The sequence below is a fragment of the Diplotaxodon limnothrissa genome, linkage group LG22 (genome assembly GCF_057381915.1).
Source record: "Diplotaxodon limnothrissa isolate DT_005_m linkage group LG22, D_limnothrissa_male_GT1.1, whole genome shotgun sequence".
Taxonomy (NCBI): domain Eukaryota; kingdom Metazoa; phylum Chordata; class Actinopteri; order Cichliformes; family Cichlidae; genus Diplotaxodon; species Diplotaxodon limnothrissa.
In genome coordinates, this window is record NC_140616.1 from 14,866,221 (window position 1) to 14,893,859 (window position 27,639).

The window sequence follows — 27,639 nt, forward strand, 5'->3', positions numbered from 1 at the left end:
CCTTATAAGTGGTTGTGACTCCGGAGGTAGCAAGTTGATCAGAAGGTCAGAGGTCTACTCCCTGCCTCCCCTAGTTTGCACTCATGCAGTGTGTGTGAATGTTAGGTAAAGCTCTTAGGGACAGAAAAAGGTGCTCGTGTGATTGCATGAATGAGAGTTGTAGTTAGACGTATGCGTAGGTTCACAGTCATCCAGATCGTGGTGCTCTTGAGTTCCTGAAAAAGAAGCCGAAAGGACTTCTTTAAGTTTATGAAGACATTTCAACTCTAATCCCGGATGCTTTTTTTGATGACCACGATGACGGCCAAAACACCTTGACCTTAAACTTGCCGAGGCTTTAACCTCGTCTGCTTTTGTATGAACAACAAGGAAACTTGTAAAGCATCACCTCACACCTAACTTTCCCATGACTCTACTTAATGAGTTCAAAGCGCCACAAGCAGGTTGTATAACTGGAACGTCTGCTCGAGTTTAAGACGTGTCAAAATAAATACAAACAAAGACTGAAGACGCAAATGACAGAGTGAAGAGAAAAGAAACGAGTCTGAAAAAAGAAAAAAATGCATACAAGACAGAGTAGAGGAGGAGCAAGCAAAGTGGAAGTGCAGAGGACACCAAGTCCTTAGAAGACGTTTTGTACTACTGGCAATATCTTCCCACACACACAGGTACAGAGTGTACCTAAACCTAACCCTAACCCTATGTGTCTGTGAAGGTTCTCAGTCATCCAGGTCATCGTAGTCAAAGGAGTTACCTATAGAGTTACCCATAGGTAACTCTATGGGTTACCTATGGGTTAGGGGTGTGTCCTCCAACTCAAAACCGGGGCTAAATACAGTATTGACTTTGATAACAGTCCTCCAAGTTTAGAAAATCAACCAGCCATGCATTACAGATACTCTCCACACACAAAAACGTGCCGGGCTGCAGATTCCCCTCAACACACATCTGTGAGGTCACCAGCAAATCAAACCATTATATCTTCTTCATTACAGGGGCCCACCTGAACTCTGAAGAAAACATAGTTCACTGAGGATAAAGTGACTCTAAACAATGCAGTGGCATTTATACATGCACAGCATCTTAGAAAGACTTGTTATAGACGAGAGGGGAGCGAGGCTGTTGATGGCTCGGATGCAAGCGAGATGATGAACAAATACACATAAACACACGCATTTGCCCTGTGATCGTAAGTGGAAAAACATATTAGCTCACTCCTTTCTTTCCCCCGCTCCCCTCTCATGTTTGTGTATGAAAACCTCTCACCAGTAGGAAATGGGTTATCTACACACAGGATCAGGACTCGGGATAGTGAGCCAGATCTGCTGTTTGTGTGTGAGTGTGAGTGAAATGCAAGGAGGATGAGTGAGATTCAGGCAGCCAGTATTACTTCAAGCTAAATCATCTGGTGGTTTTGGAGCAAAAAGAAGAGCTGCAGTTCATTTATACTTATTTTTAAACCACTAGGTCACTGACACGACTGTTGCAGAAATAATTTCATTGCTTTAAAATGATGCATGACAGCACCGTAAACCCCTGTCTGTACTCAGTAATCAAACACCTTTGGAACACACTCCTTTGCTTTTAAAGAAGGGTTGTAGGCTGTTCCTTGTCTTCTCCCTGAGCCATTCAATCTGTTTCCATCTGTGCAGCAAGATATTTCGCACATACAGAAAACACGGGTATCCATTCTGAAGTTCAACCTCATAAAAAACATACTTACCTAAATGTCATCCTATTTCTATTTAATGCTATGCAGATTTAACCCTTCCAAATTCTTTCAGCCCTTAATTCCGTTGTAGCTCTGTTTGTTTGCCTTAAAGATTTTGTTTTGATATGTTGGTTTTATGGGAAACTGAGAGTTCAGGTTGAGCTGCGATCTCTCTGAAGGAGGAGAGCTTCTTGTTTTCTGCTCACATCAGAACTCGTGCTATGAAAACTAGTAAAACAACAGATCTGGAGTCACAGTGAGGGTGCGTTTAACCTTTCGACATCAGCCTCGGGACATCGGTTTGAAAAACAACACACACAGGTATGTCGGGGCTTTTTTTGTTTGTTTTTTTGGAAAGGGTAGTATCTGAGCCAGCTTAAAACACCGAAATAAACCATTCCAAACATGAATGCCATCTATTTATTGCAGACACTAGTGTTAACTAATAGTAGCATACTAAAACTATAGTCCTATTAGCATGTGCAGACAGTGTTCTGTTCACGAGCGGTGGGCCAAGCAGATCGGTGCAACATCTACAGTAATGCGGAAGAAGTAGCTGAACGGGAAAGCCTACTGGTCGATCTACATTCCTGTCCTCACCTGTAGTCAACAATAAAAATATAAGAGTTGTCTGGGGCCTCACCCAGACAGAGCTTAGTCATTTGGTAGGGGTTCCGCCTCGTCACAAAGGAATCGACTGACATGGTTCAAGCATGCCTTACCATCCTCCCCCAGGGCCAGAGGAGGTGGTACCTCAGCAGGGGAAGGTCTGAGCAGGTCTGGTCAAGGACAATCTCTGCAGTTATCAGAAATTACTAGAGGTCCACATAAACAGCAGTCCCAGGTAGGGCTGAACGATTATGGAAAATAATCTAATTGCGATTTTTTGCCCCAATATTGCGATTGCGATGCGATATGCGATTATTTTTTAAGGTCTTTGTCTTCTGTATTATTAAACAAAGACAAGCAATACATCATATAGTATGGCCAATACTATATTACATTAATTTTAAACTGTTCTTTCCTGGAAGACAGACCTCTGTTATGATGACATGAGGTGATGCATGAATTGATGACTGACATTTTTATTTAACTTCTTCAATCACAACAGTATATTTGAACATACACAATAGTTTATTTTTAGCTTACAAACATCTGAGCATAAAGTGCTGACAAGGAACCCTGGTGTAAACATTAAAATGAAAGTCAGTACAATGTGCAGATTGCAGAAATATACATTAAAAAAATCAGTGGCTTTACCACACTCAGTTTTTCGACATCTGTGAACTACTAGACAGTCATTCAATTAAAAAATAATATTAAATAAATAAAACTAATAAATAAAAAATACACACATCTTACTGATCTCTGCAGTCAGTAACATTACACATAAAGTGCAAACATAATAGCAATTGTATAAACACACACACAAACACGCCTTTAAAGTTTAAAGGCGTGAAATTGGACGGTCTAGTTCTGATTAGCGTCACCGCTGTCTCGGTGGAGTTTAATAAACTCGGCCGTCTGCTTCTTGCTATCTAAAATATAACCAGACACTGGTGTAAATTCTCGACTGTCTCATACTTCTGTTTAATAAGTTTTCTGTTTGACGTTTAGTCAGCTGTGTGAAAACCAAGGAGGAACCCACCCGGGGGATTAATAAAGTTTTATTTTATCTAATCTAATAACTTTAATCTCAGCCAAACCGATTTACTCACGAACAAACAAAACACTGAAAAAAGCCCAACAATAACATTTTTAGGTTGTCTAAGTGACTTATATATTACGTTTAACCCGAGCAGCGAAACTCCGCGGTGATCTGAAAATGATGTGCCGGGAGTTGTGCCGTTCTCGGCCGCATCAGTAACCCTCGAGCTCCCGGCTAGCTGTCGAGCTGGTGGGTAGCAGACGCCTCTGAAAACGTCGAAGCACTTTTGCAAATATGGGATATCTTGATAAACCGAGCAGATATTTGATGTTTACACAACTACTTTCTCGCCTGAAAATATGTTAAAAGTTTATTTTGTGACCCAGAAAGATTAGTATGAGTAATTTTAAAACTTAGTAGCGGCCGCCATTGCTGGAAACTGGAGTTTGGCTGGGCCGCGCTATGAATTCTGGGATATGGTAGTAATTTGGACAGCCTTCGGCGCGTCGCTGTGACGTAATCGGTCTACAAATGCGGCCTCAGGAGGATGCAGCCCATGAATTGTATAATATAATCGCAGTATAATCGCAGCCTTTGCGGTTAGAAAATTGCACTTGATCATGTCGCGATATTATCGCAAATGCGATATATCGTTCAGCCCTAGTCCCAGGAAGACAGAACTATCATGGATGTTTTGTTTATGGAAATACCCACCAACTCTACATGCAAATATCAAACATCTGCATGAAGGTAGTTACTATATCTTCCTATGTGAAGGTACAGAGGGAGGTGTTGACAGTGTTTGCTTAAGATCTGAGAAAATGTATCTTTATGTGCATTTGGGGAGTGTGTTCATGTGACTATCTGCACATGACCACTTGGGTCTGGCTACATTTGTGAGGGGTAATAACCTGACACAGCAGCAGTTGATAGTCAGCAAACATTTCTTCAAGAGGAAGTCGGTAGCTTTCACTTCAGCTAAACAATCTAGTCTTTAGCACACAAACTGAAACCTAAACCACATCGAAACCAGGAGCCTGACATAGTTTTTTTGAGGAAGTAACAAACATCACATGAGCGTGCGTCTGTGTGTGCACTGTCAGGTCAAGCCAAACCAAAACCAAGATCGCGTCACTCGGAGTGAACCTCCGATTCGGCACAACAGAAACATATTAAACTTAAAACAACATCTGTTGGCCATTTACGACTCTTTCTTCAAGTCTTTTATATTTTTGCGTGGACCAAACACCAAAGTGAAACACACGAGATGATCTTTAAAATGCTTTTCGTGTGCATGTGTACGCAAAACTCACCAAAAGGCCTTGAAAGCTTCATAAATGTCGTTGAGACGTTGTAGTTTGGTCCAAGCTGCAATCTTAAGCCCTGCAGTCGTACCTAAGCATGCAACATTGAAAAAGAAACAAATTAATACAGATTACAGTCATCTCAGGTCAATGACACTTAACTCATGGATTATTACGGTATAACTAACATTACAAGTAATGCTTTTATCAAGGCCATTATTTCTGCATTAATCCATTTGTTGTGCTCTCTAAGGATCTAAGACCAAGACACATCCACATAAACTGCCAGTAAACACAAAAATGAGAAAGAGATACTTTAACACTTGAACCCTATGCAGTCAGGTAGGAAACCACAGCTGATGTGTTCAACAAACACACCTACAACCAGTGACGATGAATCAGTGGTTACAGTGCAGGACACTTCTCATCCATTACACTAATTTTTCCCCGGCAAGAGCGAAACACAACAGCTCAGGGTCACGGATGGGCTGAATTCTATCCCAGCTGTCACGGGGGGTGGGGGTTACACCCCGGACAGGTCACCGATCTATAGCAGATTCACATTCACGGCCAATTTAGAATCGCCAATTAACTTAACTAAGATTAATGCCTCTGGGGTGATCATCCACACTAAGGCCGGCCGCTGGACTCGAACCCACGACCACTACCTCGCAGATTTCTCTCTCTGTAAACCAAATATACCGGTAGATGCTTGGTTTCAGTCACCAGTGTGTTATACACTACAATAAACTACTCCTTCCTGGTAAATTTTACACTCACACACTCACACTCTCTCTCACACACACACACACACACACACACACACACACACACACACACACACACACACACACACAGCAGTGATGGAGGAAATGAAAATTATTCTAATGCCAGTATTCTCAACATGTAAACTGTAAACAACCACCGCTGAGCCTCTTCTGCTTCATCTACTTTAAATTTAAACACCACCCACTTGCACCATTTTGTTTTACACTTTATAATAAGAGAAGCCTAATTTTTATCCTGACCTGTACCCTGCAGATTGCAACCCCCCTCTAGCCTCTCTCCTGTTTTTGAAACAGGCCTGCAGAAAACTACAGTAAATGCCTCCTCCTCCTCCTCCTCCTGCTCCTGTCTCTGCAGCAGCAACCTGAGATGCTTTGCATTCCGCCTGGCGGAGCCGACCAGCAGCGGCTATAAAATGTTAAAAATCCGTCCCGACTCGTCTCTGCTGCTTCCCCCGGGCATCGCGCTCACCTCGCCGTGTCGTGTCAGCCGTTGGCTCCGTGTTTTCGTCCGCTATGTGGTAGGACAGTTCTCGGCTCTGCAGCAGCTTTTGTTGCATAGGTTGTCTACTGCTCCCGCAACTACAGCCAGGGCTTTAAATACGCTTTTAAAGCAGTATCTGTCGGAAGAGGAGACGTAGCGCTAGCTTCCGCCGACGTCACGGCTCATTTGCATAAAGAGGCGGAGTCTTGGTGTTGGTATACAAAGAAGCAGAGAAACTGAACTCTTAAAGGGAAATGCCGTTAAAAATAGTGCAGTTCTCGCTAAAAACAGAGGTATCAATGCTTTATTTTGCTTTATTTTTTACATGTACAGTTTTAGTTAGCTTTTCCTGTCTTTTCATAACTAGTTTAAGTTTCTCGTTACACCGTCTATTATTTCTAATGTTTTATACACCAAGGTACCATATACAACCTCAAAAGAACAACAACACATGGTATTTTGCACGTTCATTATTTATTTAATGAAAAGCTAAGCGAAAATGTAGAAGCAGTTTGCATGAAATTGAGTGCACGCCATAATTCAGTAGATCGTAATACTGCCTTCTGCAGCAATAACTTGACGTAAATGGCATGTATTTGTATAGCGCTTTACTTAGTCTGTATGGACCCTAAAGCGCTTTACACTACATTCAGTCATCCACTCATTCACACACACTGGTGATGGCAAGCTACATTGTAGCCACAGCTGCCCTGGGGCTCGCTGACAGAGGCGAGGCTGCCAGACACTGGCGCCACCGGGCCCTCTGACCACCACCAGTAGGCAACAGGTGAACTGTCTTGCCCAAGGACATAACGACCAAGACTGTCAGAACCGGGGATCAAACCGGCAACCTTCCAATTACAAGACGAACCGCCAACTCTTGAGCCACGATCGGCACAAAACGTACTCGTTTTCTGTATGACTGTATGACTTTTCCAGTCTCTCGCATCATTGCGGTGGAAATTTGCCCCACTCTTCTTTAGAGCATTACTTGGAGTTCATTGAGAGATCCAGGGATTAGTTTATAAACAGTTCTTATAAAGTCCTCCACAGCTTTTCAGTCAGGCTGAGGTCTGGCTTAGAGGGGTGCATTGGAACAGCTTCGATCATTGTGCTGTTGCATGCCCCAGTTTCAGTCAAGCTTTAGTTATTAGACAAACGGCCTCACATTCAGTGTGTGAATGTGTGTGTGAATGGGTGGATGACTGGATATGTAAAGCGCTTTGGGGTCCTTAGGGACTAGTAAAGCGCTTTATAAATACAGGCCATTTACCATTTACATTTGACTCTACACGGAGTGCAGAATTATTAGGCAAGTTGTATTTTTGAGGAATAATTTTATTATTGAACAACAACCATGTTCTCAATGAACCCAAAAAACTCATTAATATCAAAGCTGAATGTTTTTGGAAGTAGTTTTTAGTTTGTTTTTAGTTTTAGCTATTTTAGGGGGATATCTGTGTGTGCAGGTGACTATTACTGTGCATAATTATTAGGCAACTTAACAAAAAACAAATATATACCCATTTCAATTATTTATTTTTACCAGTGAAACCAATATAACATCTCCACATTCACAAATATACGTTTCTGACATTCAAAAACAAAACAAAAACAAATCAACGACCAATATAGCCACCTTTCTTTGCAAGGACACTCAAAAGCCTGCCATCCATGGATTCTGTCCGTGTTTTGATCTGTTCACCATCAACATTGCGTGCAGCAGCAACCACAGCCTCCCAGACACTGTTCAGAGAGGTGTACTGTTTTCCCTCCTTGTAAATCTCACATTTGATGATGGACCACAGGTTCTCAATGGGGTTCAGATCAGGTGAACAAGGAGGCCATGTCATTAGTTTTTCCTCTTTTATACCCTTTCTTGCCAGCCACGCTGTGGAGTACTTGGACGCGTGTGATGGAGCATTGTCCTGCATGAAAATCATGTTTTTCTTGAAGGATGCAGACTTCTTTCTGTACCACTGCTTGAAGAAGGGGTCTTCCAGAAACTGGCAGTAGGACTGGGAGTTGAGCTTGACTCCATCCTCAACCCGAAAAGGCCCCACAAGCTCATCTTTGATGATACCAGCCCAAACCAGTACTCCACCTCCACCTTGCTGGCGTCTGAGTCGGACTGGAGCTCTCTGCCCTTTACCAATCCAGCCACAGGCCCATCCATCTGGCCCATCAAGACTCACTCTCATGTCATCAGTCCATAAAACCTTAGAAAAATCAGTCTTGAGATATTTCTTGGCCCAGTCTTGACGTTTCAGCTTGTGTGTCTTGTTCAGTGGTGGTCGTCTTTCAGCCTTTCTTACCTTGGCCATGTCTCTGAGTATTGCATACCTTGTGCTTTTGGGCACTCCAGTGATGTTGCAGCTCTGAAATATGGCCAAACTGGTGGCAAGTGGCATCTTGGCAGCTGCACGCTTGACTTTTCTCAGTTCATGGGCAGTTATTTTGCACCTTGGTTTTTCCACACGCTTCTTGCGACCCTGTTGACTATTTTGAATGAAACGCTTGATTGTTCGATGATCACGCTTCAGAAGCTTTGCAATTTTGAGACTGCTGCATCCCTCTGCAAGATATCTCACTATTTTTGACTTTTCTGAGCCTGTCAAGTCCTTCTTTTGACCCATTTTGCCAAAGGAAAGGACGTTGCCTAATAATTATGCACACCTGATATAGGGTGTTGATGTCATTAGACCACACCCCTTCTCATTACACAGTTGCACATCACCTAATATGCTTAATTGGTAGTAGGCTTTCGAGCCTATACAGCTTGGAGTAAGACAACATGCATGAAGAGGATGATGTGGACAAAATACTCATTTGCCTAATAATTCTGCACTCCCTGTAGAATACTTTGGTATAGCAGAGGAGTTCGTGATCAACTCAGCGACTGCAAGGTGTCCAGTTCCTGTACACAGATCACCATCCCTCCACCACCGTGCTTAACAATTGGTTTTTGCCAATGTGCTGTGGGTGGTTTTCACCAAAATTGCTGCTGTGCACTTTGGCCAGACATCTGCACTTTGGTCTCATCTGTCCAAAGGACCTTGTTCCAGAAGTCTTCCAGAAGCTTCCATGTTCATTTCACAAAGTAAAAGAGGCTTTCTCCTTGCAATCCTTTCAAACAAGCCCACAGACCTCCAGGTTTGGGTCAATGCATAATGTATAACATCCTTGTATTAAAATCCAGTTTTATAAAGAAGAAAAAAGAAGAAAATAAAACGAACTGCTGGAAACCAGTTTTCCCTATTTATTGTGCAGCCTAATAAGGAGCAGTTGGCCTCAAAACATCTAATTTGTTTTGGGCAATAAGTATGAGAAAGCTGGATCCCTGCAGTTTGTAAGTTTTAAATTTATTGTTTCAGTATTATTGCTTTTTTTTCTTTCTTTCTTTCATATAAAATTTCAAATGCAAATGAAGGTGAGGACAAATATAGTGACAACAGCAACATCATAAAGGCAAAAGTGATGGTTATAAAGGAGTAAACAGAAATGTTAAATTTGCTCTCTCTTCATGGCTACAACATTAGGGGAAAACTCACACACCACAACATCCCCTTGAAATCAGGACCTCAGTTATAACAGATTGTTTTTATGTCATTTCATTGATTATTCTAAGACCATCGTCTAAATTCTAGCAATGTTAACTTTGGCTTCACTTTCTTGCTGAAAGGTCAAATTAAATAAGCTCCATATTCACACCTTTGGAAAGGTAAATAGGCCTGTTGATTTGGGAGGGAAGGTTAACAAAAGTGCTTATATATTAACATAATTTAGATACGAAATGATTGATGCCTCGTTTTCTGTCTGGGACTTTTAAACATGAAAAATCCAATCAAAAGGAAATTTCTCATAAAATCAGTAAAACTCATGAAGCTGACAAAGCAATATCCATGGTTATGCGTTGCTAACTGTATCGCAGGATTTTCAGGGGACAAATTTCCTTTAAAAAGGCTCTGATATTACACTGTAATAAATGATGAACTACTAAGACATGCATTTTATTGTTGAATGCAACCCCCCCCCCCCCCCCCCCCCCCAATCCAAAAAACCACCCATTCTAATATACAGTAACATTTTCCCTCCTGAGTTTCCCTCATTTGTGCTTTTCACATTCATTGTTTCAAAAAGAAAAGACAGACACTGTGGTGCAGAGCTGTAACTCACACAGAGCCATTAGCTATATTTTATTTATTTTCTGTTGATGGAGATTGTTTTCCAAAAAGAAGTGTCACTATCATATTGCAAAGCTGTAAATCCATCATTTCACTTTCAGTTGTGCTTAAGTGCTGCAGACCAAGCAGATTTGAAGTTAGTTAAATTAGTCATTTGCAGTCAGCTGACTGGGGCTGCTAACAATTTATATACAATTAAGCAGGCTGCTTGAATCCTTGACATCTCATCAGTTATGAAAATTGCTGCCAGTTGAATCAATTAGTCAGCTAATCTATGGCTTGTTTACATCATTAACACCTTATGAAATGCAACATGTATATGATTGATTAAAACAAAAACAGCTCTAAAAGTATCATGGTGCAATTGTAGCTTTAAAAAAGCAGCTTAAATTCTGTTTAAACTTAAGAAACCAGAGTTACTAAAACAAACACACTGTATTATTTTACAGGCGACTCCATGAGCAGAGCTCCCGTCCTCCAAAGTTTAACCCTCTGAGGTCAAGGCCGTCATCAATGACGGCCCAAAAGCTGACCCCTAACCGTAACTGTAACCATACTTAACTGAAGACATGCAAACATGATGCTTTTAGAAATAATGTAAACCAATGAGTCAGTACTGTAAATGTTTTTTTCTGTGAATATGTGTTTTAAATATTGTATTCGTTGTAGTCATTATTAATAAATGTGTATAAATAGGTCCCAACAGAGGAGCTATTTACTTCTGTTTGAGTGAAGTTTGCAAAAACTAAACCGACTAGTTGTTACAGAAAACATAAAATCACGTCTCGCTTGAACTCTATGACCTGCTGTATCTCAAGACCCCGTTTATAGACTCAAAAATGCAGTCTTGCTAATCTTACTGTGACTTATGTGGCTCTGCATAAACGCTGTTTACATGTTAAAGCAATGTAAGTTGTCTGACATGAAAAAATATTGTCCCACCCTCAAAGCAGTGTCTTCTTACTGTTTTAAAGTGGACAATGGTCAGCTGGCAAAAAATTCTGCTGAGCATTGAACTGTTGTCTGTTCAAACCACAGACAACGTCAACATTTTTTTTCAGCTGTCCCATATATACAGAACATGTCCTTCCCCCTGAAACCCACAGCGTGAAGACTAAACACAAGACAAGGAACTCAAGGAACAGGTTATATTCTTTACAAACAGTCATTTAATATGTTTATGCTGTTAATGCTTTCAATAAGCAAGGGTACTGAAAATGCCCCTTTTCCATGTACAAGGTGCCCAAGCCAAATCTAGAACCAGTTCCACACATTCCCACTGACAAAACTACAGTTAGCACAAACGTGTTGGGCCCAGCTATGAATTGCTGACTCAGCAGTTATGTTCTTTCCACAGAAATGTGCCCAAGTTATCCTAACGCTGCGTAGCATTCAGTTTTCATTTCCTGTGAAATGCAGGCTGGTTTTCAAAAGGCACAAATGGCTCTGCATCAGCACCGCATCGATGGGGAAACAGGCCAAAGAGAGATCATATTGCCACTATATTAGCATCTCTTCATTGGCTCCCTATCAAATCCAGAATTGAATTCAAATTTTTTCTCCCTATATGCAAAGCCTGAAAACTTTAAGCTATCAAAGACCTTACACTATCATATTTGTTATATTATCATGTTATTATAGAGCACTTTGCTCTAAGACTGCATGCTGGCTTGTGTTTCAACAAGCTTTGAAGAGCCCCTCTCCAGTAGACCCAGCTCCCAAGGTGGATTCAGGAGACAGACGCATTGTCTCCTTTTAAAATTAGCCTTCAAAATTTCTTTAACCCGGGCTTAACCCTTGCTGCTGTAACACTTCTATGGGCTCAGGCTGCTGGGATACTCCCTCTTTATCACATGTGGTGCATTTGTTGTGTATGCCACATTCACATGCATGTCCACATTTTCTCTTCTTCCTGCTGCGGTTGCAGTTTACCGTTTCTCTTTCTCCCCACTCCAGTCAGCCGATGCAGGCAGCTGCTCCACCCTGAGCCTAGATCTGCCGGGGCTTTCGTCCTCTTTAAAGGGTTTTTTTCCCCACACTGTTGCCAAATGTTGTGTAGACTTTTTAATATAAAAAAGGTATAAGGTATCTTGACGTTAATCGTGTGTTTTGATGCTGTATAAATTAAACTGAAAAGAAGGCAATTTAAAAAAAAGAATGGAACATTAAGGGCATGACTCATTATGTTGAAGGGTGCTGTTTGGACAACAACTACAGAGGTATTGCCTATTTTATATATAACAGAGAGTTAAAAGAAGATGAATAAAACATGCATGTCAGCATTAGCTGATAAATTCTTAATAAAGGCATCAGGAACTTCTCTATAGCATTATAGCACAGACTACTGTGCCTTTGTATGTTAAAGTGCAGCACAAACAGTTGTGTTTTCCTTTTCCTGAAGTAAAAGTTTATGGATTAAAGGAAACTGATTAAAAGCTGCAGGAGGCACAGAAAACAACTTATCATGTACTGTGCTGAGGCATTAGTGGACCTGCATGGTGAGAGATTAACAGCTGCTTATGGCTTTGCTACAAAACAATGTCAAACACACACACAAATACAACTGCACGCAAGTGCATATAACACAGTGTTCTGAGTATTAGAAAGGATTTTCAGAGAAGCCTCGTTGTAAAAACACCTTGGCAAACTCCACAGGGAGGTCATTCACATAACAGCAGCCCTGCAGGGATTCAGTGTTTTGCTCAAGGACACTTGAGCAGGGTGGACCCAGTCTGCTGTACCTTTGTTACTGCAGGTCTCCCACCCTGCAGCCTAAGCAGGGATTGAGCCAGGAGTCAAATAGCCTCTTTGTTTTCTGAACAGTTTTACACTGCAGACCTGAAATTATCAACCGGTTTTTATTCTTTTAATCTTGGGGTAATAGTTGCTAGTTGCATGTTTGTCAGTGTGATGAGTTTATATTTATTGAAATAAAAATAAATTCTACTCCAAGTAAAACAACTTAAATTGGTGATTGAAAATTAAAATGTCATTTATACTGATTTCAAACGTTTTACAAGCAATTATTAGTTCACAGGGGAAACAAGCAGGTTATGTGTGTCTGAACTGTGTTAATGTCGCTAACTCTAAACTATGAACCTCCACTTCATCAAGCCTCAGGCTTTACCCAATATGAACTTGGTATCAAATTGCGCCCTCTTCTGACGAACTCTAGAAAGTGCAAAATAAACAGTTTTGCAAACAGTATGCAGGTCAAGATTTGCGCAGTAACAAATCATTACACTGGTTAGACGACAAAGCCAACTGAACTAATAGAGCAATAGTTTGTGAGTCCGAGAAACCACTCAGGATTGATCAGCAAACAGCATTTTTTATTATTTGGATTTAGTTCAAAAGAAAGACGCAAAGTCAGAGGAGTCTTAAATTGTTTTTTCATTAAGTATTTATTGTTGTCCATCCTGTGAACCATCCTTCTAACTGAGCAGAAAGTACACTGAAGCTTCGGTTTGCTGAGAATAAAAACAGACTTGAGGTTTCCTTTAATAAGTGTACTGACTGTCAGTTTAAAAAAAAAAGAAAAAGAAAAAAAGAGAATATGTACATTTTCATGCTTGTGCAAAAGCAAAGGTTGCAAAGGTATAAATACAATGGCTGAGTTGTCATTCGTTTAATTTACAACATCGTCATTTGTCGCAGTTATATACAGAGTATAAATACAAGAGTAAAGGACAAGTTTAACCTTCAGTTTGAACCTCAGATGACAAAATGTAAAAATAGTTCTGTGAACCAGAACCAGTGATGATGAAGTTGGCTTTAGTTTTATAATACACTTAATAAATGCTTAAAACTCTTAATGTTCTCTATGTGTGAGACACTTTCTCCAGTTCCACTAAGTTAATATAAATAATGCTACTATTAAAACAACACTGAGTTGAAAGCCATCTTAAAATCACAAAATATAAATATATTATAACATGCGTGAAACATTTTATAGCCTGATTTAACCTAATAAATATCGGAATGTTTAATATCTGTAAGGCACCGCGTGAACAGGAATTTTGACCTTTCGGTTGGTTAATCTTCTTGAACAGCAGCCTGCCAAAGAGAAAACTGTTAAACTGCTCTGAAAATAAACAGACTAGATGCCTCTGTACACTGAGCATGCTCGAGGTCTAATGCTGAAGTCCAAGTTTGTATGTCAAGTTCAACCTGTAGATCAAAACGATGCAGCATCGTGACACAACTTCCTATTTGTCGTTGGTTTTGATTGGCTATAATAGACTGAAAATCTTTGGAAAAGAAAAAAAATCTATACAATAACTTTGGTAAAGCTTGGTTTGCAGTCCACTTGTGTGAATTCTGGATAAAGTTTACGGGGAAAATCTAATGTGATAGATTTTTTCAGCTTGATCCAAAGAAACCCAATGCTAACTCCTTTGTAATTTGTCACAAACATGTGCAACTCTGACTTTCAAGTGGCTACATAGTGTTAAAAACCCAGAAAACAATAAAATGGTTCCTTCATTTACCCATACTCCACCTGCTTGGCAATTTTACGGGAAATTGGCCAGTTGGTTTCTACATAATCCTCCTGATAGAGGGAAAAACTACAAATACATAACTTCCTTCACAAAGATTTAAAAAAAAAAAAATTAAAGGAAAAACTTTGTCCAACAATGGAAAAATATCTCTTACTGTTGACATACTGTACAGTTAGCCCCTATTTTATTACCTGTTCAAACATATTCCAGCTGCTGCAGATCCTCTGACCCACACCTGAGTGTCGATCAAGTTTAAGCCCAGTTCCCACCATTGCGTATCATCATATTTCCTGTCCATTAAAGCATCCCCTTCATCAAAATAATCTTCTATCGGGGCTTTCCCACTGTGATGGTGAAATCTTCAACCGCAGTTTTGTTTTCAGGGTATTCTGACTCCTCTGAGCTGCAGACACTAACGTCAAAAACACGGTTGGAGGTATGGCTCAGTCACACGCTGTTACCACATGTGTGTTCGCACTTACATAAACACTAAATGTGTTCAAAACCTTCATTAAAGTGAACTTTGATGCATTTTGGATTGAAAAATTATCCAGCAGAACATGAGCTCACTTTCCCTCTTTCAGTCTTGAGTTTTCCTTCATTAAATGATAAAATAAGTTCTGTTAGTATTTCTAATCTTAACTTCATAGAAGACAGGAGAAGCTGCCCGGGTTGGTCATACTTCATGTAGACTTTGAGCTTCTTTGCATTCCTTCATATCCCGGTGATGCAGATTGCTTTTCTCCTTGCTGTGCTTTCCAAATATGGATCTTCCCTTCATTATCCAGGATTTGTTTGAACAGAGGGAATTCAGTGAGAACTTGCACTCTGACTATAAAACATAATTTCAGTCCTTCTGCCTCTTTACTCCACCTTCCAGATGGCGATCTTCCCATCATGTTTTCCAGCTCCACTGAGGACGTAGCGGTCCTCAGCTGAGCACAGCCCTGTCACTTTGTCGGTATGGCCGTGAAGCTCCTTCAGGACCTGGTACCGCTCTGTGTCCAGGATGTAAACCTTCCCTTTGGTTGAACTGCGACCCATGCCGCCAACCCACACCTACACAGCAAAGAGGTTAGTTAATTTGGTTAAATGTCAAATAGTTTCTCAAGCATCAGTTAAGATTAACATTCGTTAACAACCGGGGGAAAGTGGGGTAAGATGAGCAGGTGGGGCCAAATTCATCCTAAAGAATTATACACTAATTTTTCCGTTTTTGCTAGCAAAGGAGCAGTCTTAGATAACATGTGACATCACGTGTCACAGCTGAGACCAAAGTGGAGGCGCTTAGCTATAATGCACAGGTGAAAACTAAACACAGCATGTGAGCACAGACACCTCATACCAACTGTGAAACATGGTGATTTGGGCTTGTTTTGCATCGCCAGGACTTGGGTACCTTGCAGTCTTTGCAGCTGACCACAAAATTCTGTGTATGCCAAAGTATTCCAGAGTCAAATGTGAGGCCGACAGTCTGACAGCTAAAGCTTAGCTGAAACTGTCGTGCACCAATACAATGATCAAAGGTGCACAAGAATTAATTAACATTAATTAATGTTGAGGAATTTAAGTACTTGGGAGTGCTACTAGACTCTAAATTATCCTTTAAAAAACACATTAAAAAAAAGTAGTGAAAACTGTAAATGTTAATATACAGAACTTTAGACATATCCGCACATCATTAACAGACACAGCAGCGATTACATTCCTGCACTCAATGATACTGGCTCATATTGAATATTGTATTACAAGTTGGTCCTATACGAGCTCTGCTGCTACTGGGCCAATTGAAGTGTGCTACAAAAGAGCATTGAAAATATTAGATAAAAAAAACCTTTTTCATATCACCATTGTCAAATTTTAGAAAAATACAAGTTTTTAAATTTTACTAATTTCAAATTATATCTGCCTGTCTAATATACAAAGTTATACATGGTCTGGCGCCTCCACCAATGAGTGATTTTATTAAACAAAAGTCTAGCAGTGTTGCCGGGTCTCGACTGACTCGAGCCACTGTTAGAGGTGATTGTGAACTGGCATTCAGGCGGACCACCTTTTCACAGAATGCTCTGTCATATCAGGGAGTGAGCTTCTGGAATAGTCTTCCACTGTCAGTGAGGGAAAGTACAAGTCTACCCATCTTTAAGAGTCACTTAAAAGGGCGGCTGAGGGACACACAAACATGTAATCATGTTTAATAATCATGTTTTATATTGGACGGGAAAAAGAGTTAGTGTATTACAAAAAGGGAAACAACTGTTAGTGCAATGGGTGAACGCAATATCACGACGGTCAGGGCATATACAATACTGGGTTTGTGCAATATAATTGATGTGTTTCCGTTATTGTTATCTATACTGTCCTCTGTGTCCACTCTCCTTGTCATTGTTTGTTCTAGTATAATGTGATCACTGTTTTTGTCCTTGTCACATGACCTGTAAATAGTGTCTCTGTATGTTTTTACTAACTTGTGTTTAACACCAACCTGCCAGAGGGTCTGCAGATGGAAATTAGCCCAAGGCTATAATCTGGCATATTTACATTTGTTAAAATGTTCATTAATATGTATTGCCCCTCTTTCTAAAAATAAACTTGAAGTCGCTGAATGTCATTAACTTTTTATGGTGAATGGATGGGGGCTTTGTGTGGATGGAGCTTTGCTCCTCATAAGGGCAAGTAGACTGAAGGACCCCTTTATTTGTGCCTTATATTGTTTTTAATGATCTGCTTCTGCTGCTATGGTTTGAATAACAACTAAGATCCTGAAGCCGCATTATACCCATTTTATTCTTGTGTTGTATTCATGATTGAAAGGCTAACTTCACTGAAAGATTTCTTACATTGCCCCACTCTCCCCTAAGCTCCTATTGCAACTAGTTAACTTCTCTTAGAATTTAACAAATTAAAGAAGGACTAAAACAAATAAAAATAAAACAAAAACATTGTATTTTGAATGTTCAAATGTGAAAAATTAGCACTTCTGAGACTCACTGATTATCATATTAACATCAACCATAAAAATAAGAATATTTTCCATATTGCTCTGTACGTGTGCGTGCGTGTGTGTATTAACCTGGTTTTTAACTTTAATTATGCAGTAGCATCCGGTGCAGTCCTGTAGGGTGATGCGGTGGAACGGTTTGCTGCAGTCTTTAATGTGCCAAATAGACACCTCTCCAGAATCTGCACACACACTCCACATTTCCTCCCGCTGACACAAACACATCAGGTGAAACGGGGTCACTCTTACAAAATGAAAATACATTTATTAAAGAAAAACAATATTAAGAGCAAAATGTGTGTTTGTACCTCTGGTAAGATCAGAGCACAGCTGAAAGTAGTTGTGGAGCCTTTTTGTTGTTCTGGTAAATTCATGCAACGTTTTAATGAACCATTCCTCCACACCTCCATTATCCTGTCTCTGGAGCCTTAAACCAGACCAGAGGGAAAGACGGAAAGAGAGGGTATTCACTTTACATCATCAAAGTCTCAGATTTTCCATTTTTCCAACTGTCCAGTGTGAAGGAAACTTACAACACCAAAGCGTGCCGCTGCAGCTGTAAATGGACTGCAGACGGCTGCAGGAGAGGCGGAAGTGCTTCTTCACCTGAAGGAAAAGGAAAAGTCAAACAAGCTGAAAGAGAAATGCAAACAGGTGTGAACAATGGTTGATATTAAACCAACCTGCAATGTGGAGACATCCCACGCCATGACTGTCCCCTCTGCACTGCAGGAGTATGCCACCTTTTGGCTGAAGAACAAAGCAGGCTGGTAAGATTATTTTTAATGTACATTTCAAGAACAGAGTGGATTAGACACAAACATTTCCATTCCTTGAATACAACTTTAATTACCTAACAATAATGATAATACTGCTGAAACAACCAGTCGACTTATGATATTGTTATTCATCTGAATAAGAATAGTATACAAGTTCAAGAAATTCATCAAACAAATTGAATGCTTTTATATTGCTGATGGCTTATTTGCTGTTTTTCTTAACTTTCTGTTTCAAAGTTCATTTCTTTAAACTGCGAATTTATAACTGAAATTATTAACTGTTTGATTAGAATACACAAACAGAAACTGGGTGTTCCCTCGATCAGAAGTTGGTACTCATACATATCATATTGGCAGTGATGAATAAACTTCTTTATAAAGCCTCCATGAGAATACTGGAGGTTTAAGGGTCGAAACAGCAGAGTGACAGCAAGAACAGCACATTAGAATGAGAGAGGAGACAATTTGCAGCTTTAGCAGAAAATCTGGGAAGGTGTGTTCGGTATGTGATGTGAGGGCAGTGAGGCAGTGCGGCCCGAGTTGGGGGGGGGGTGATTGTGTATTTTTGTTGTGGCTGTTGTTCTGCGTTACCTGTATTTGTCTTTGTCGACCGCCAGTCCTGTGACCTCTGCCCTGTGCTCAGTCAGCTGTCTGTTACACACCATGGCCACTATGCTGATGATGTAGATCACTGAGTCCTCAGAGCCCATCCACACCTGATCTTTGTCAACCTCCAACATGCAGTTCTGAAACCAGAAACATGTTTCTGAGCACGAGTCCGCAGGTATTACAGCTTTACACAAATTTTTAACCTGGATCTTCAAAATCTTCTACCTGGGTAACAAAAAAACCAACAACTCAGTCAATTAATTCTAAAGCTCCTTTCAGCTGCTCCCACATTCACAATGGGGTCGCCACAGCAGGTGTCTTTGCATATTTTTAAATGTCAGAAGCTCTTCCAGCTGAGCTGCTAAGAGCTTCATGCAGGACGCAATACTCAGCATGTCCACTAGGCGGCAAAATTGTTCTAATAAACTACTGAAACACTACCTGACAAACATTACTTCTAATATCAAGTACCTCTGTGTTACAGAATGTGCAAATAGACTTGGAAGTTACAGCTAAAAATTATCAATAGAAAAAATGTTTAAATTACTTTGTCTACAATAATTTCATGATATTTTCTCAACAGCTGTTTTCACGCTGCTGGTGAAAGTTAGAAATCGTCATGCCAGTGTTTTATAAGTGAAAACACATACTCCGCCCATCTCTGTCTCACACTTCCAACATATTTCATGTAACTGAACTGCACAGTTGAAGTAAGGGTTAGACTTAAGAAGTGTCTTAAAACCTCACAAATCCTTTCTCCTGGAGAAAATGTTTATGAAGCTCGACCACTGGCTGGTGCTTTCAACCCTCCAGCCAGCTATCACTGGAAAATGCTTTGTTCTTTGAGGGAATGTAAACTATTCAAAACACACCATGGATTCCCTACAAACATGAGATTTCATGTTGAAAGATAATGTTTGAAGTGAAGCCAGAGAAGGAGAAACAAAAACCACTTAATATATATACTTAATATGTACCTGATGTCTGTGGTGTGCTTATCTGCTGATTTAGTTCAGCGATGAGCAAACATCTGGCCAGGTGTTTTTATTTAGTGGTGGAAAAAAGACTACTAGCAGAGGTTTAGAGAAGCCAGTTTAACATGTAGAGGCTTAACTGTGTGAAAGGATCAAATTTGAATATTTACTACTGCTTTTTTGGGTCTTTTCTTTTGATTTTCATGCATAGCACAGTAGTGCAGTCTATGGCACTGTTATATCACAGCAAGACAGTCCCAGGTTCAAATCCACTGACACAACTGGTCAGTGGATTTGAACTGTGTGGAGTTGGAAAGTTTTCCCTCTCCCTCCAATACTCCAGCCTCCTCCCACAATCCAAAGACATGCAGGTTAGGCTAACTGGTGACTCCATGTATGAATCTGGTCAGGAATGCCTGACTGCCTGTGTGTTTTAGCCCTTAGTCAAGCAACGTGTCCATAGCGTACCCCTCCTTTTTGCCTTGTCACATCTGGGACAGGCATCAGCCAACCCATATAACTGAATACAAATATTTTCATGAATAAAAATAAAATTGTAACTGTGTTAAGAGTGGACCTGCAATGTTCATTTCCAGCTCCATATTGTATTGACATTTACATTAGAGCTTAACTGTTGTAGTTCTAAAGTTTACAGTTTAAAAAAAAATCTATTTCATTCGTTGTCTTAAACAAGATGTTTTAGCTTTCTTCTGATTGGTTGCCCCTTCGAAATAAAGTTTTGAACGGCAGATGGGTGGAGTTTTTGCACTGATAACCGGAGTCATGCACCAGACGTTAAGTAAAAATGTCTGGAAACAATCATTTAGAGCAGTCTGAGCCTGATTATTCGTTTCATGTGTTCCTCTCACCAGTCTAGCATTCCCAACATGGCAGGTGTGTGTGAGGGACCAGCTGGAGGCATCAAACACCATCACCTTCCCCTTATTTACCGATACCCATAGTTGACCTGAAATAGAACACACACACACACACACACACACACACACACACACACACACACACTTAATCAGTTATTTCTCAACACCCTATCATTACACTTGGCCTGCAGTGAATATTACTTATACAGATTTCTGTCTTCTACTCCAGAGGCTACTTAGGAGTTTTCTTCCAGCAGTGTGAAGGGAAGCACTTCATGTCAATGTTATTTTGCAGCTCGACTCCACCCAACCAAACCAACGGTCAGATTTCCCAGCTCATGGAGAAGAAAAAAAAAGTAACATCCTGTGTTTTTACTTCAAGGAGCAGAAAAGGGCAGTGGAACAGAAGGTAAGAGGACTTATGAAGTGAAAAAGTTAGAAAAAGAAAAAAGTGTGGTGAGAACAGAGGGGAGAGGAGAGGGGGTGTGAACCGGATCTGTGCCAGGAACTCAATTCAGTGACCTATATTCAAACCGGAGAGGGAGAAAGAGTCCGAGAGGGCCGGGGAGGGAGGACCTGAATGGCCAGATTTGTTCTTTTTCACCAGCAGAAATCCCAAAGAGCAGCAGACTGCTACAGAAGAACTGAAATGTGTTTGTTAATGTGTGGATCACTGAGTGTGACTGTGCTAGTGGCAGGGGTTAGTCTGCCACCAGCATGTATTTAAGTGGACCCAGATGGCTGCCTGCTGAAGGCCACTGAATGGCTCTGTGGATCTTTTTTTAAAGCTTTTCACTCACGGTCTTCCTGCCATATAATGTGCCAGGCTGTCGGTGCCCCAGGATAAAAATCAAGGATGCACTAAACAACAAAGGCCACAAATAATAACCACAATTCATAGGTGACATATTAAAGGAAGAAAAGAAATAAATAAACCACAAACTACAAGAAGATAGTTTCACTTCCTTGGCAGTTACTCTTCTATTGCTTTACACTAATATAAGGATGAATATCATTTTTAAAAAAAAGATATTCTATGTTATTTAATGTTTTTCCGGTGTGGTGGAACGCACAGTTTACTGTGTCTTCTTAGGTGTTTAAATCAGGTGACTGTGAAGGCCATAAAATGATCTGCATTCTCATCAAATCACTCATCCCTTTGGCCTGTCAGGATCAAGCCGCCAGCCAACAACAGTCCACAGGTCACGTCCAGACAGAGACTTTTATTACACAAACTCTCTTCCCCTTGTTTACAGTCAACAACTAATTAGGACAGAAAAAAACCCCTAAGGTAATTACTTAAAAAAAAACCAACCTTCTGCATAGGGCTGTGCGATATGGCCAAAATCTCATATCCCGATGTAAGAATTCTATCGTCCCGATAACGATATAAATCACAGAAATGTAACATTTTCTATAAATTATGTGACTCTCGGGCAGCTCGTCTTGCGGGAAGTGTTTCCAGCTGCGCGTCATGTAGCTGGAGTCGAGTGTTTTAACCAATGACTGTATAACAGATGCATGAAACTATACATTTTTAGACATAAGTTGTAAAGGCCGCCGTTTTCGGCGATAGACGATAGACGTTTTTATATCGTTATCCAATATATATCGTTATATCGAACAGCCCTACTTCTGCAGTCCTTACATTTCTTCATAACTTGTGTCAGTGTCTGTTCTTTATACTTCCTTTTAGAAAGAAGTAGAGTCTGCAATCTTTTTTTTTTTTTAAATTGACAGAATTATGAGAGAAAAGAAGTACCATGAGACTTTTACACCCTGAAATATTAACAGCTTACTTTTTCAGCATGACAATGATCCCAGACCCACTGCCGACGCAATTCAAGCAAACCTTGATAAAACAAAAACAAAAAACATTTGCACACCCTCAGTCATGGCCTCCCCAGGACCCAGACAGCCCATACAGCCATTCCCGCTGCAGTTTTGTAATCACTATGTAAAGCACTTATCCTGTGCTTTCCTATGATTTCACAGCTCACAATAAAAAGAAGAGAGTCCACATATTTATGACCATTTATTTAAGAGATTGAGGAGAGGTTTCCTTCCCAGCATGTTTTTAAATATCTTGCAACTCCTTTTGCCGTTTACTGTAATATGAGACTGGGGAGGAAGTGTGGTTGAGGAACTTTATTGCATCTGCATGTTTTTTATGTCAGTGTGTGCCACAGTGATGACAGATAAACACCAGGTTGGTTTTTTTTGTGCATTAGTCAACATATATGTCAGTGCATGCGCGTTAGTGTCACAGTTAGATTGGGAAATTGCTCTGCTGCTCCAAAGAGCCAATCACATCATCGACTCCCACAATGACCAATAAAAAAGGGGAAGAGGCTGAAACTTGTTGTAACAGTGTTGATGAGAAATGATGGAGAAACTGCTCGTTTACGGGACACATTTAAAAGCTGTGTGTGTGTGTGTGTGTGTGTGTGTGTGTGTGTGTGTGTGTGTGTGTGTGTGTGTGTGTGTACCTGATGTGTAGAGAAGAACATCCACAGCCTGAGGTGAAGCAAGTTCCAGCGAAGGGTTAATTTTGTGCTTTAGTATCTCTGCAGTTGTCTTGGGAACCATCATTGGGACTGGAGACAAAGCAAAGAGAAGCAACTAACCTTAACCAGGTGATGAAAGCACAAACTCAAAGTGAAAGATTACTGTAGTCTCGATGAGTCATAAAGTTTCCAAACGGGCACAGTTTTATTACGCAAATATGTCCATAACCATAACAAAGCACATCTTTCTCTACCTTCCATCTTGATGCGGTCAAAGTAAGCCAGCTTAGAAGCAGCATAGATAGCCTTGCTGCTCTGAAGACTTCCCACTACTGCGTCCATTAATAAGGCATTGGTCAGAGCTTGCTGCATGTACTGGGGGTCCTGAGAGAAAGAGAGAGACAGAATTTTTTGTTTAAAAAAAAAAAAAAGCATTAGAAGGCAATGCTTATGGCTACGATCCTTATACTTTTACAAAGTTTGTAGAATACAATTTCAGCTGGTGTAAACACTCACTAATGTACTTTTGACTGATGTTCAAGGTCAACCTCAATAAGCCAGATGCCATCACCAGACCAGACATACATACAACAGCGGTTAAGTGATTTTTTTTATAATAAAAATGAATGAAAAAAAAAAAAATGCTGATGTCACAAAGGAGAAAAAAAATATACCAGGATAAATAGTCATCATGAGTCATACTCTCAGACTTAAAAGGCGTATACAGCAATGGCAATCCATCTCAGAGGTCATACATATATTTCAGTCTTCATAATGCATTGACCAATCAAATCAAGTCAAATTAAAGATATATGGTCACTCTTTTTCAGAATGACTATATCTTAGTTTACTAAAGATTTATGGTCTCAATAAACTTATCACACCCAAAAATACTTATATTGACATGATATACAAACAGGACAAGCTGTAAATATAGGCAATTACAACTGAAATAATCAACGATCAAACAAGATTTACATGTGACTAAGCAGTGCTGTAGATGTTTATCCTGTCAGACAAGTTGGACAGTCATCACAGGCTGCCTGACTATAGAAACTGACAATCAAAGGAAGTGAGAAATGATAATATTTTAAATAAAGAGAAGAGAACAACAGTGAGGGGGGTAAATGTGACAGACAGATATTTTACAGTTACATCTTTTGGTTTCACAAAGGAAACCCCCTGTGTTTGTTCAAGTGTGCCTATTTGTGTTCATGTATAACTGAGGGAATTTCAACCACTCCCTCACAGAAACTGACACACACTCAAACTGATGCCTGAATAAACACGAGGTATGAATAATAAACGAGCAAGGTAACTCAATAAATTTTCCTGATGAAGCTTATCATTTTCCTCTATGCTCCCTCACAGCAACACCCACACAGCCTCTTCATCACAGATTTACCTTGTGCTGGTCAGCTGTGAAGCGCCCGGCCCACATCTCCTTGACCATCAGGTTCCAAAGCTCAGTTTCCGTTTTCAAATTAGCTTCAAAAGTTTCCTTCCTTCCCCGGACACGAAGCTTCAGGCCTGGGATTCGCAGGAGCATGAAGGGAGCTGAGGAGACCTTTACTTCCTAAAACAAAAAACAAAAGTACACAAAGACAACATCTACTATAGATTGCCGTTTCAAGTCTTATCTTACTGGGCACAGCTGTATTTGTATCTCGGGATTTCTCTTCTTTTAATCTCACATCTAAATCTCGGTACTGTGCCACCTCCACGTATCCTGGCCGTCCATCCGTGAGCAGGAAGAGCCGTCGCTGAGTCATGGCGATTTTCCCCACTCCGCGGCTCGTCTTTACTGAAGACGACACCTTGAAGACGCACTCGTTGGCCTCAATGTGCTCCAAAACAGATGTTGGCAGACAAACCTTCAGATCAAACGAACACAAAAACCTGCATAAAGTGCCAATTTGTTCAACTACAGTGTAAACTATTGAAACTGGTTTCTGCCACTGAAAAAACGAAAGAATCTTTTGTCATCCATAAGTCCAAAATTTCAGGTTTTTAATCTCAGAATTTTGAGTTACCACCTCATAGATCTGAGAAAATAATTAAAAATAATTGTAATTATTTGAATTTCAAGGAAATAAACTGAAATTTTAACTTAAAGAATGGCACTTTTTCCCCCATTTGCAGAAACAAAACTTAATAGTAGGTTTATAATTTAAATTATAATCTACACAGAACCGCAAATCACTGTTAATTCTCCCATCGTAATTTGTTTAAAGTAGTGTAAAGTACAGTACAGACCTCTTGTGCCTCAGCCTCAGTCTCCTTCCAGATGGTGTAAAAAACCTTGAACAAATCTGGACTGACCTGCTTCTGATGACCTGCATCAAACAAACACACACTTTCAAAACAACTGAAGAGAGTTTGTGGATAGTAGGTCTGATATATAAGTATCAGACCTACTTGGTCTGAAACAGTTTAAAACCTCATTTTAAACATCATTTAATAAAAATAATAAGTCTTTAAGTTGTCATAAACCCAGAATTGTGTCACAAACTGTCATAACTGTCGGGGCGAACGTGGCTCAGGGGGTTGGGAATCGCATCTGTAACCGGAAGGTCGCCGGTTCGATCCCTGGGCTCTCTGTCCTGGTCGTTGTGTCCTTGGGCAAGACACTTTACCCTACCGCCTACTGGTGTTGGCCAGAGGGGCCGATGGCGCGATATGGCAGCCTCGCTTCTGTCAGTCTGCCCCAGGGCAGCTGTGGCTACAACTGTAGCTGCCTCCACCAGTGTGTGAATGAATAGTGGTATTATAAAGCGCTTTGGGTGCCTTGAAAAGCGCTATATAAATCCAATCCATTATTATTATTATTATTATTATTATTATTATTATTATTATAAACAGGCATCTGCTTACTCTCTGAGTCAGCTCTGTTTCTCTTTCCAAGCATGCCTGCAGAGTGAGCGACTGCAAGTTGCAATCCCTACTGTTCTCCAACAATGGCCACATACAGTGCATCACCTCTGTGCACCCCCACACCCAACCAACCACCCAGAGAGATACGAAACTATGTTCTCACCCACTGAATCACACACAGTCACCGCCTGACTGCCTTTTTCATTTAACATCAACGCTTTCGTAACATGTTCTAAAATTACTACATAACCATGTGTTATGTTGTAGTCATTTTTATATAAACACCACTTTTTTAAGTGACTATACAACAGGAACTTATAATAGGAAACAGTAATTATAATACATTTACAATGCAAAAGGAGATCCAAATCCTGTTGATGTGACTCTGAATCTTATCCTCCGCAGTGAAAGTAGAAAGGAAAACCTGACATTAGCCTGTCACAACCTCCAACAGGATGTTATGACAGAAAAAAAAAAGAAAGAAAGAAAGAAAGAAGGCATTTTCCAAAATCCCAGTGTGCAGGCAAAGATAAGTTCTCACTGTAAGCTTCCTTCCTTCTTTTCCAATCACATATGTTTTAGTGACACTCTTTCCCAAATTATTATTACTACTGGAACTGAAAATCTTTACTACACACGCCAAAGCTTTAATATCTAAAACCAACACAAGAAAAATCTTAGCCAACATGAAAGTTGTCAGATCAGGGACTGTGGAACTACTTGCACCTTGTGAACTGATGCTTCTTTTACTGAAAAAGTCACCTCTGTTCCGACTGAGAACACCTCGAGTATGTGCAAAAAGTAAACAGCAAATAAAAAGAGGTCATAGGGCAACGACTGCCCAGTGAAGCTCTGGTTATGCCTTGAAAGCTGCACAGCAAATCCTTCAAGAAAGAGTGAGGTAATGTTTAACCCGAAGAATAAATATTTGCTTGGAAAAAGAGAGGAAGAAGGACAAGGACACAGGAAATATCCTGTGAGTGTGTGCATGTGTGATTTACCAATTCTGACATGCTTTAGTGAGAGAGTACAAAGCAGGCTCCGCCCCCCCGAAAATTATGTGTAATTCAAATAAAAAACCTGAGACTTCTCACAGCTTTTAGGGTAATTGGTCAAATAAATAAGTACCTACCTACAGTTAGAGCATCAAAGAGTCTCTGAATAGTTCCTTGGTCTTTAACAATGCCAGACTCCTGGACACATTTCACAAACTCCTCAAGCTGCATGTATTTTGTCGGCAGCTGGAATCTCTTTATGGCGCCTTCCTCGTGCCCGTTTCCACGGCCCGCACATTCCCGCTCCTGGTCCCTTTTGACCCGACTGATAAGCCGTTTGAGTTCTGCCTTTCTATCCGCCTGTCGGGAGATTTCAACATTATGGCAGAGGCCTTTGTTTGTTT

At 40.4% G+C, this 27,639-nt stretch overlaps 2 protein-coding genes across 2 annotated transcripts in view; both read right to left on the bottom strand.

Moving 5' to 3' along the window:
• slc45a4a (solute carrier family 45 member 4a) overlaps nt 1–6,042 on the bottom strand; it is a 56,063-nt gene extending 50,021 nt beyond the window's left edge. The window contains exons 1-2 of the mRNA XM_085346871.1: nt 5,921–6,042; nt 4,673–4,754 (exon numbers count right to left, since the gene is read on the bottom strand). The gene's annotated coding sequence lies outside the window, so the exon portion shown is untranslated. The remainder of the gene's footprint in view (nt 1–4,672; nt 4,755–5,920) is intronic.
• Nucleotides 6,043–13,930: 7,888 nt separating this feature from the next.
• Nucleotides 13,931–27,639, bottom strand: part of dennd3a (DENN/MADD domain containing 3a) — a 33,992-nt gene continuing 20,283 nt past the window's right edge. The window contains exons 18-30 of the mRNA XM_085346178.1: nt 27,373–27,595; nt 25,623–25,702; nt 25,061–25,240; nt 24,772–24,942; nt 23,621–23,750; nt 23,349–23,456; nt 20,851–20,948; nt 18,990–19,144; nt 18,303–18,369; nt 18,153–18,225; nt 17,928–18,046; nt 17,692–17,829; nt 13,931–15,677 (exon numbers count right to left, since the gene is read on the bottom strand). Of these exons, the coding sequence (XP_085202304.1) occupies nt 15,483–15,677; nt 17,692–17,829; nt 17,928–18,046; nt 18,153–18,225; nt 18,303–18,369; nt 18,990–19,144; nt 20,851–20,948; nt 23,349–23,456; nt 23,621–23,750; nt 24,772–24,942; nt 25,061–25,240; nt 25,623–25,702; nt 27,373–27,595 (1,737 nt within the window). The 3' untranslated portion in view covers nt 13,931–15,482. The remainder of the gene's footprint in view (nt 15,678–17,691; nt 17,830–17,927; nt 18,047–18,152; nt 18,226–18,302; nt 18,370–18,989; nt 19,145–20,850; nt 20,949–23,348; nt 23,457–23,620; nt 23,751–24,771; nt 24,943–25,060; nt 25,241–25,622; nt 25,703–27,372; nt 27,596–27,639) is intronic.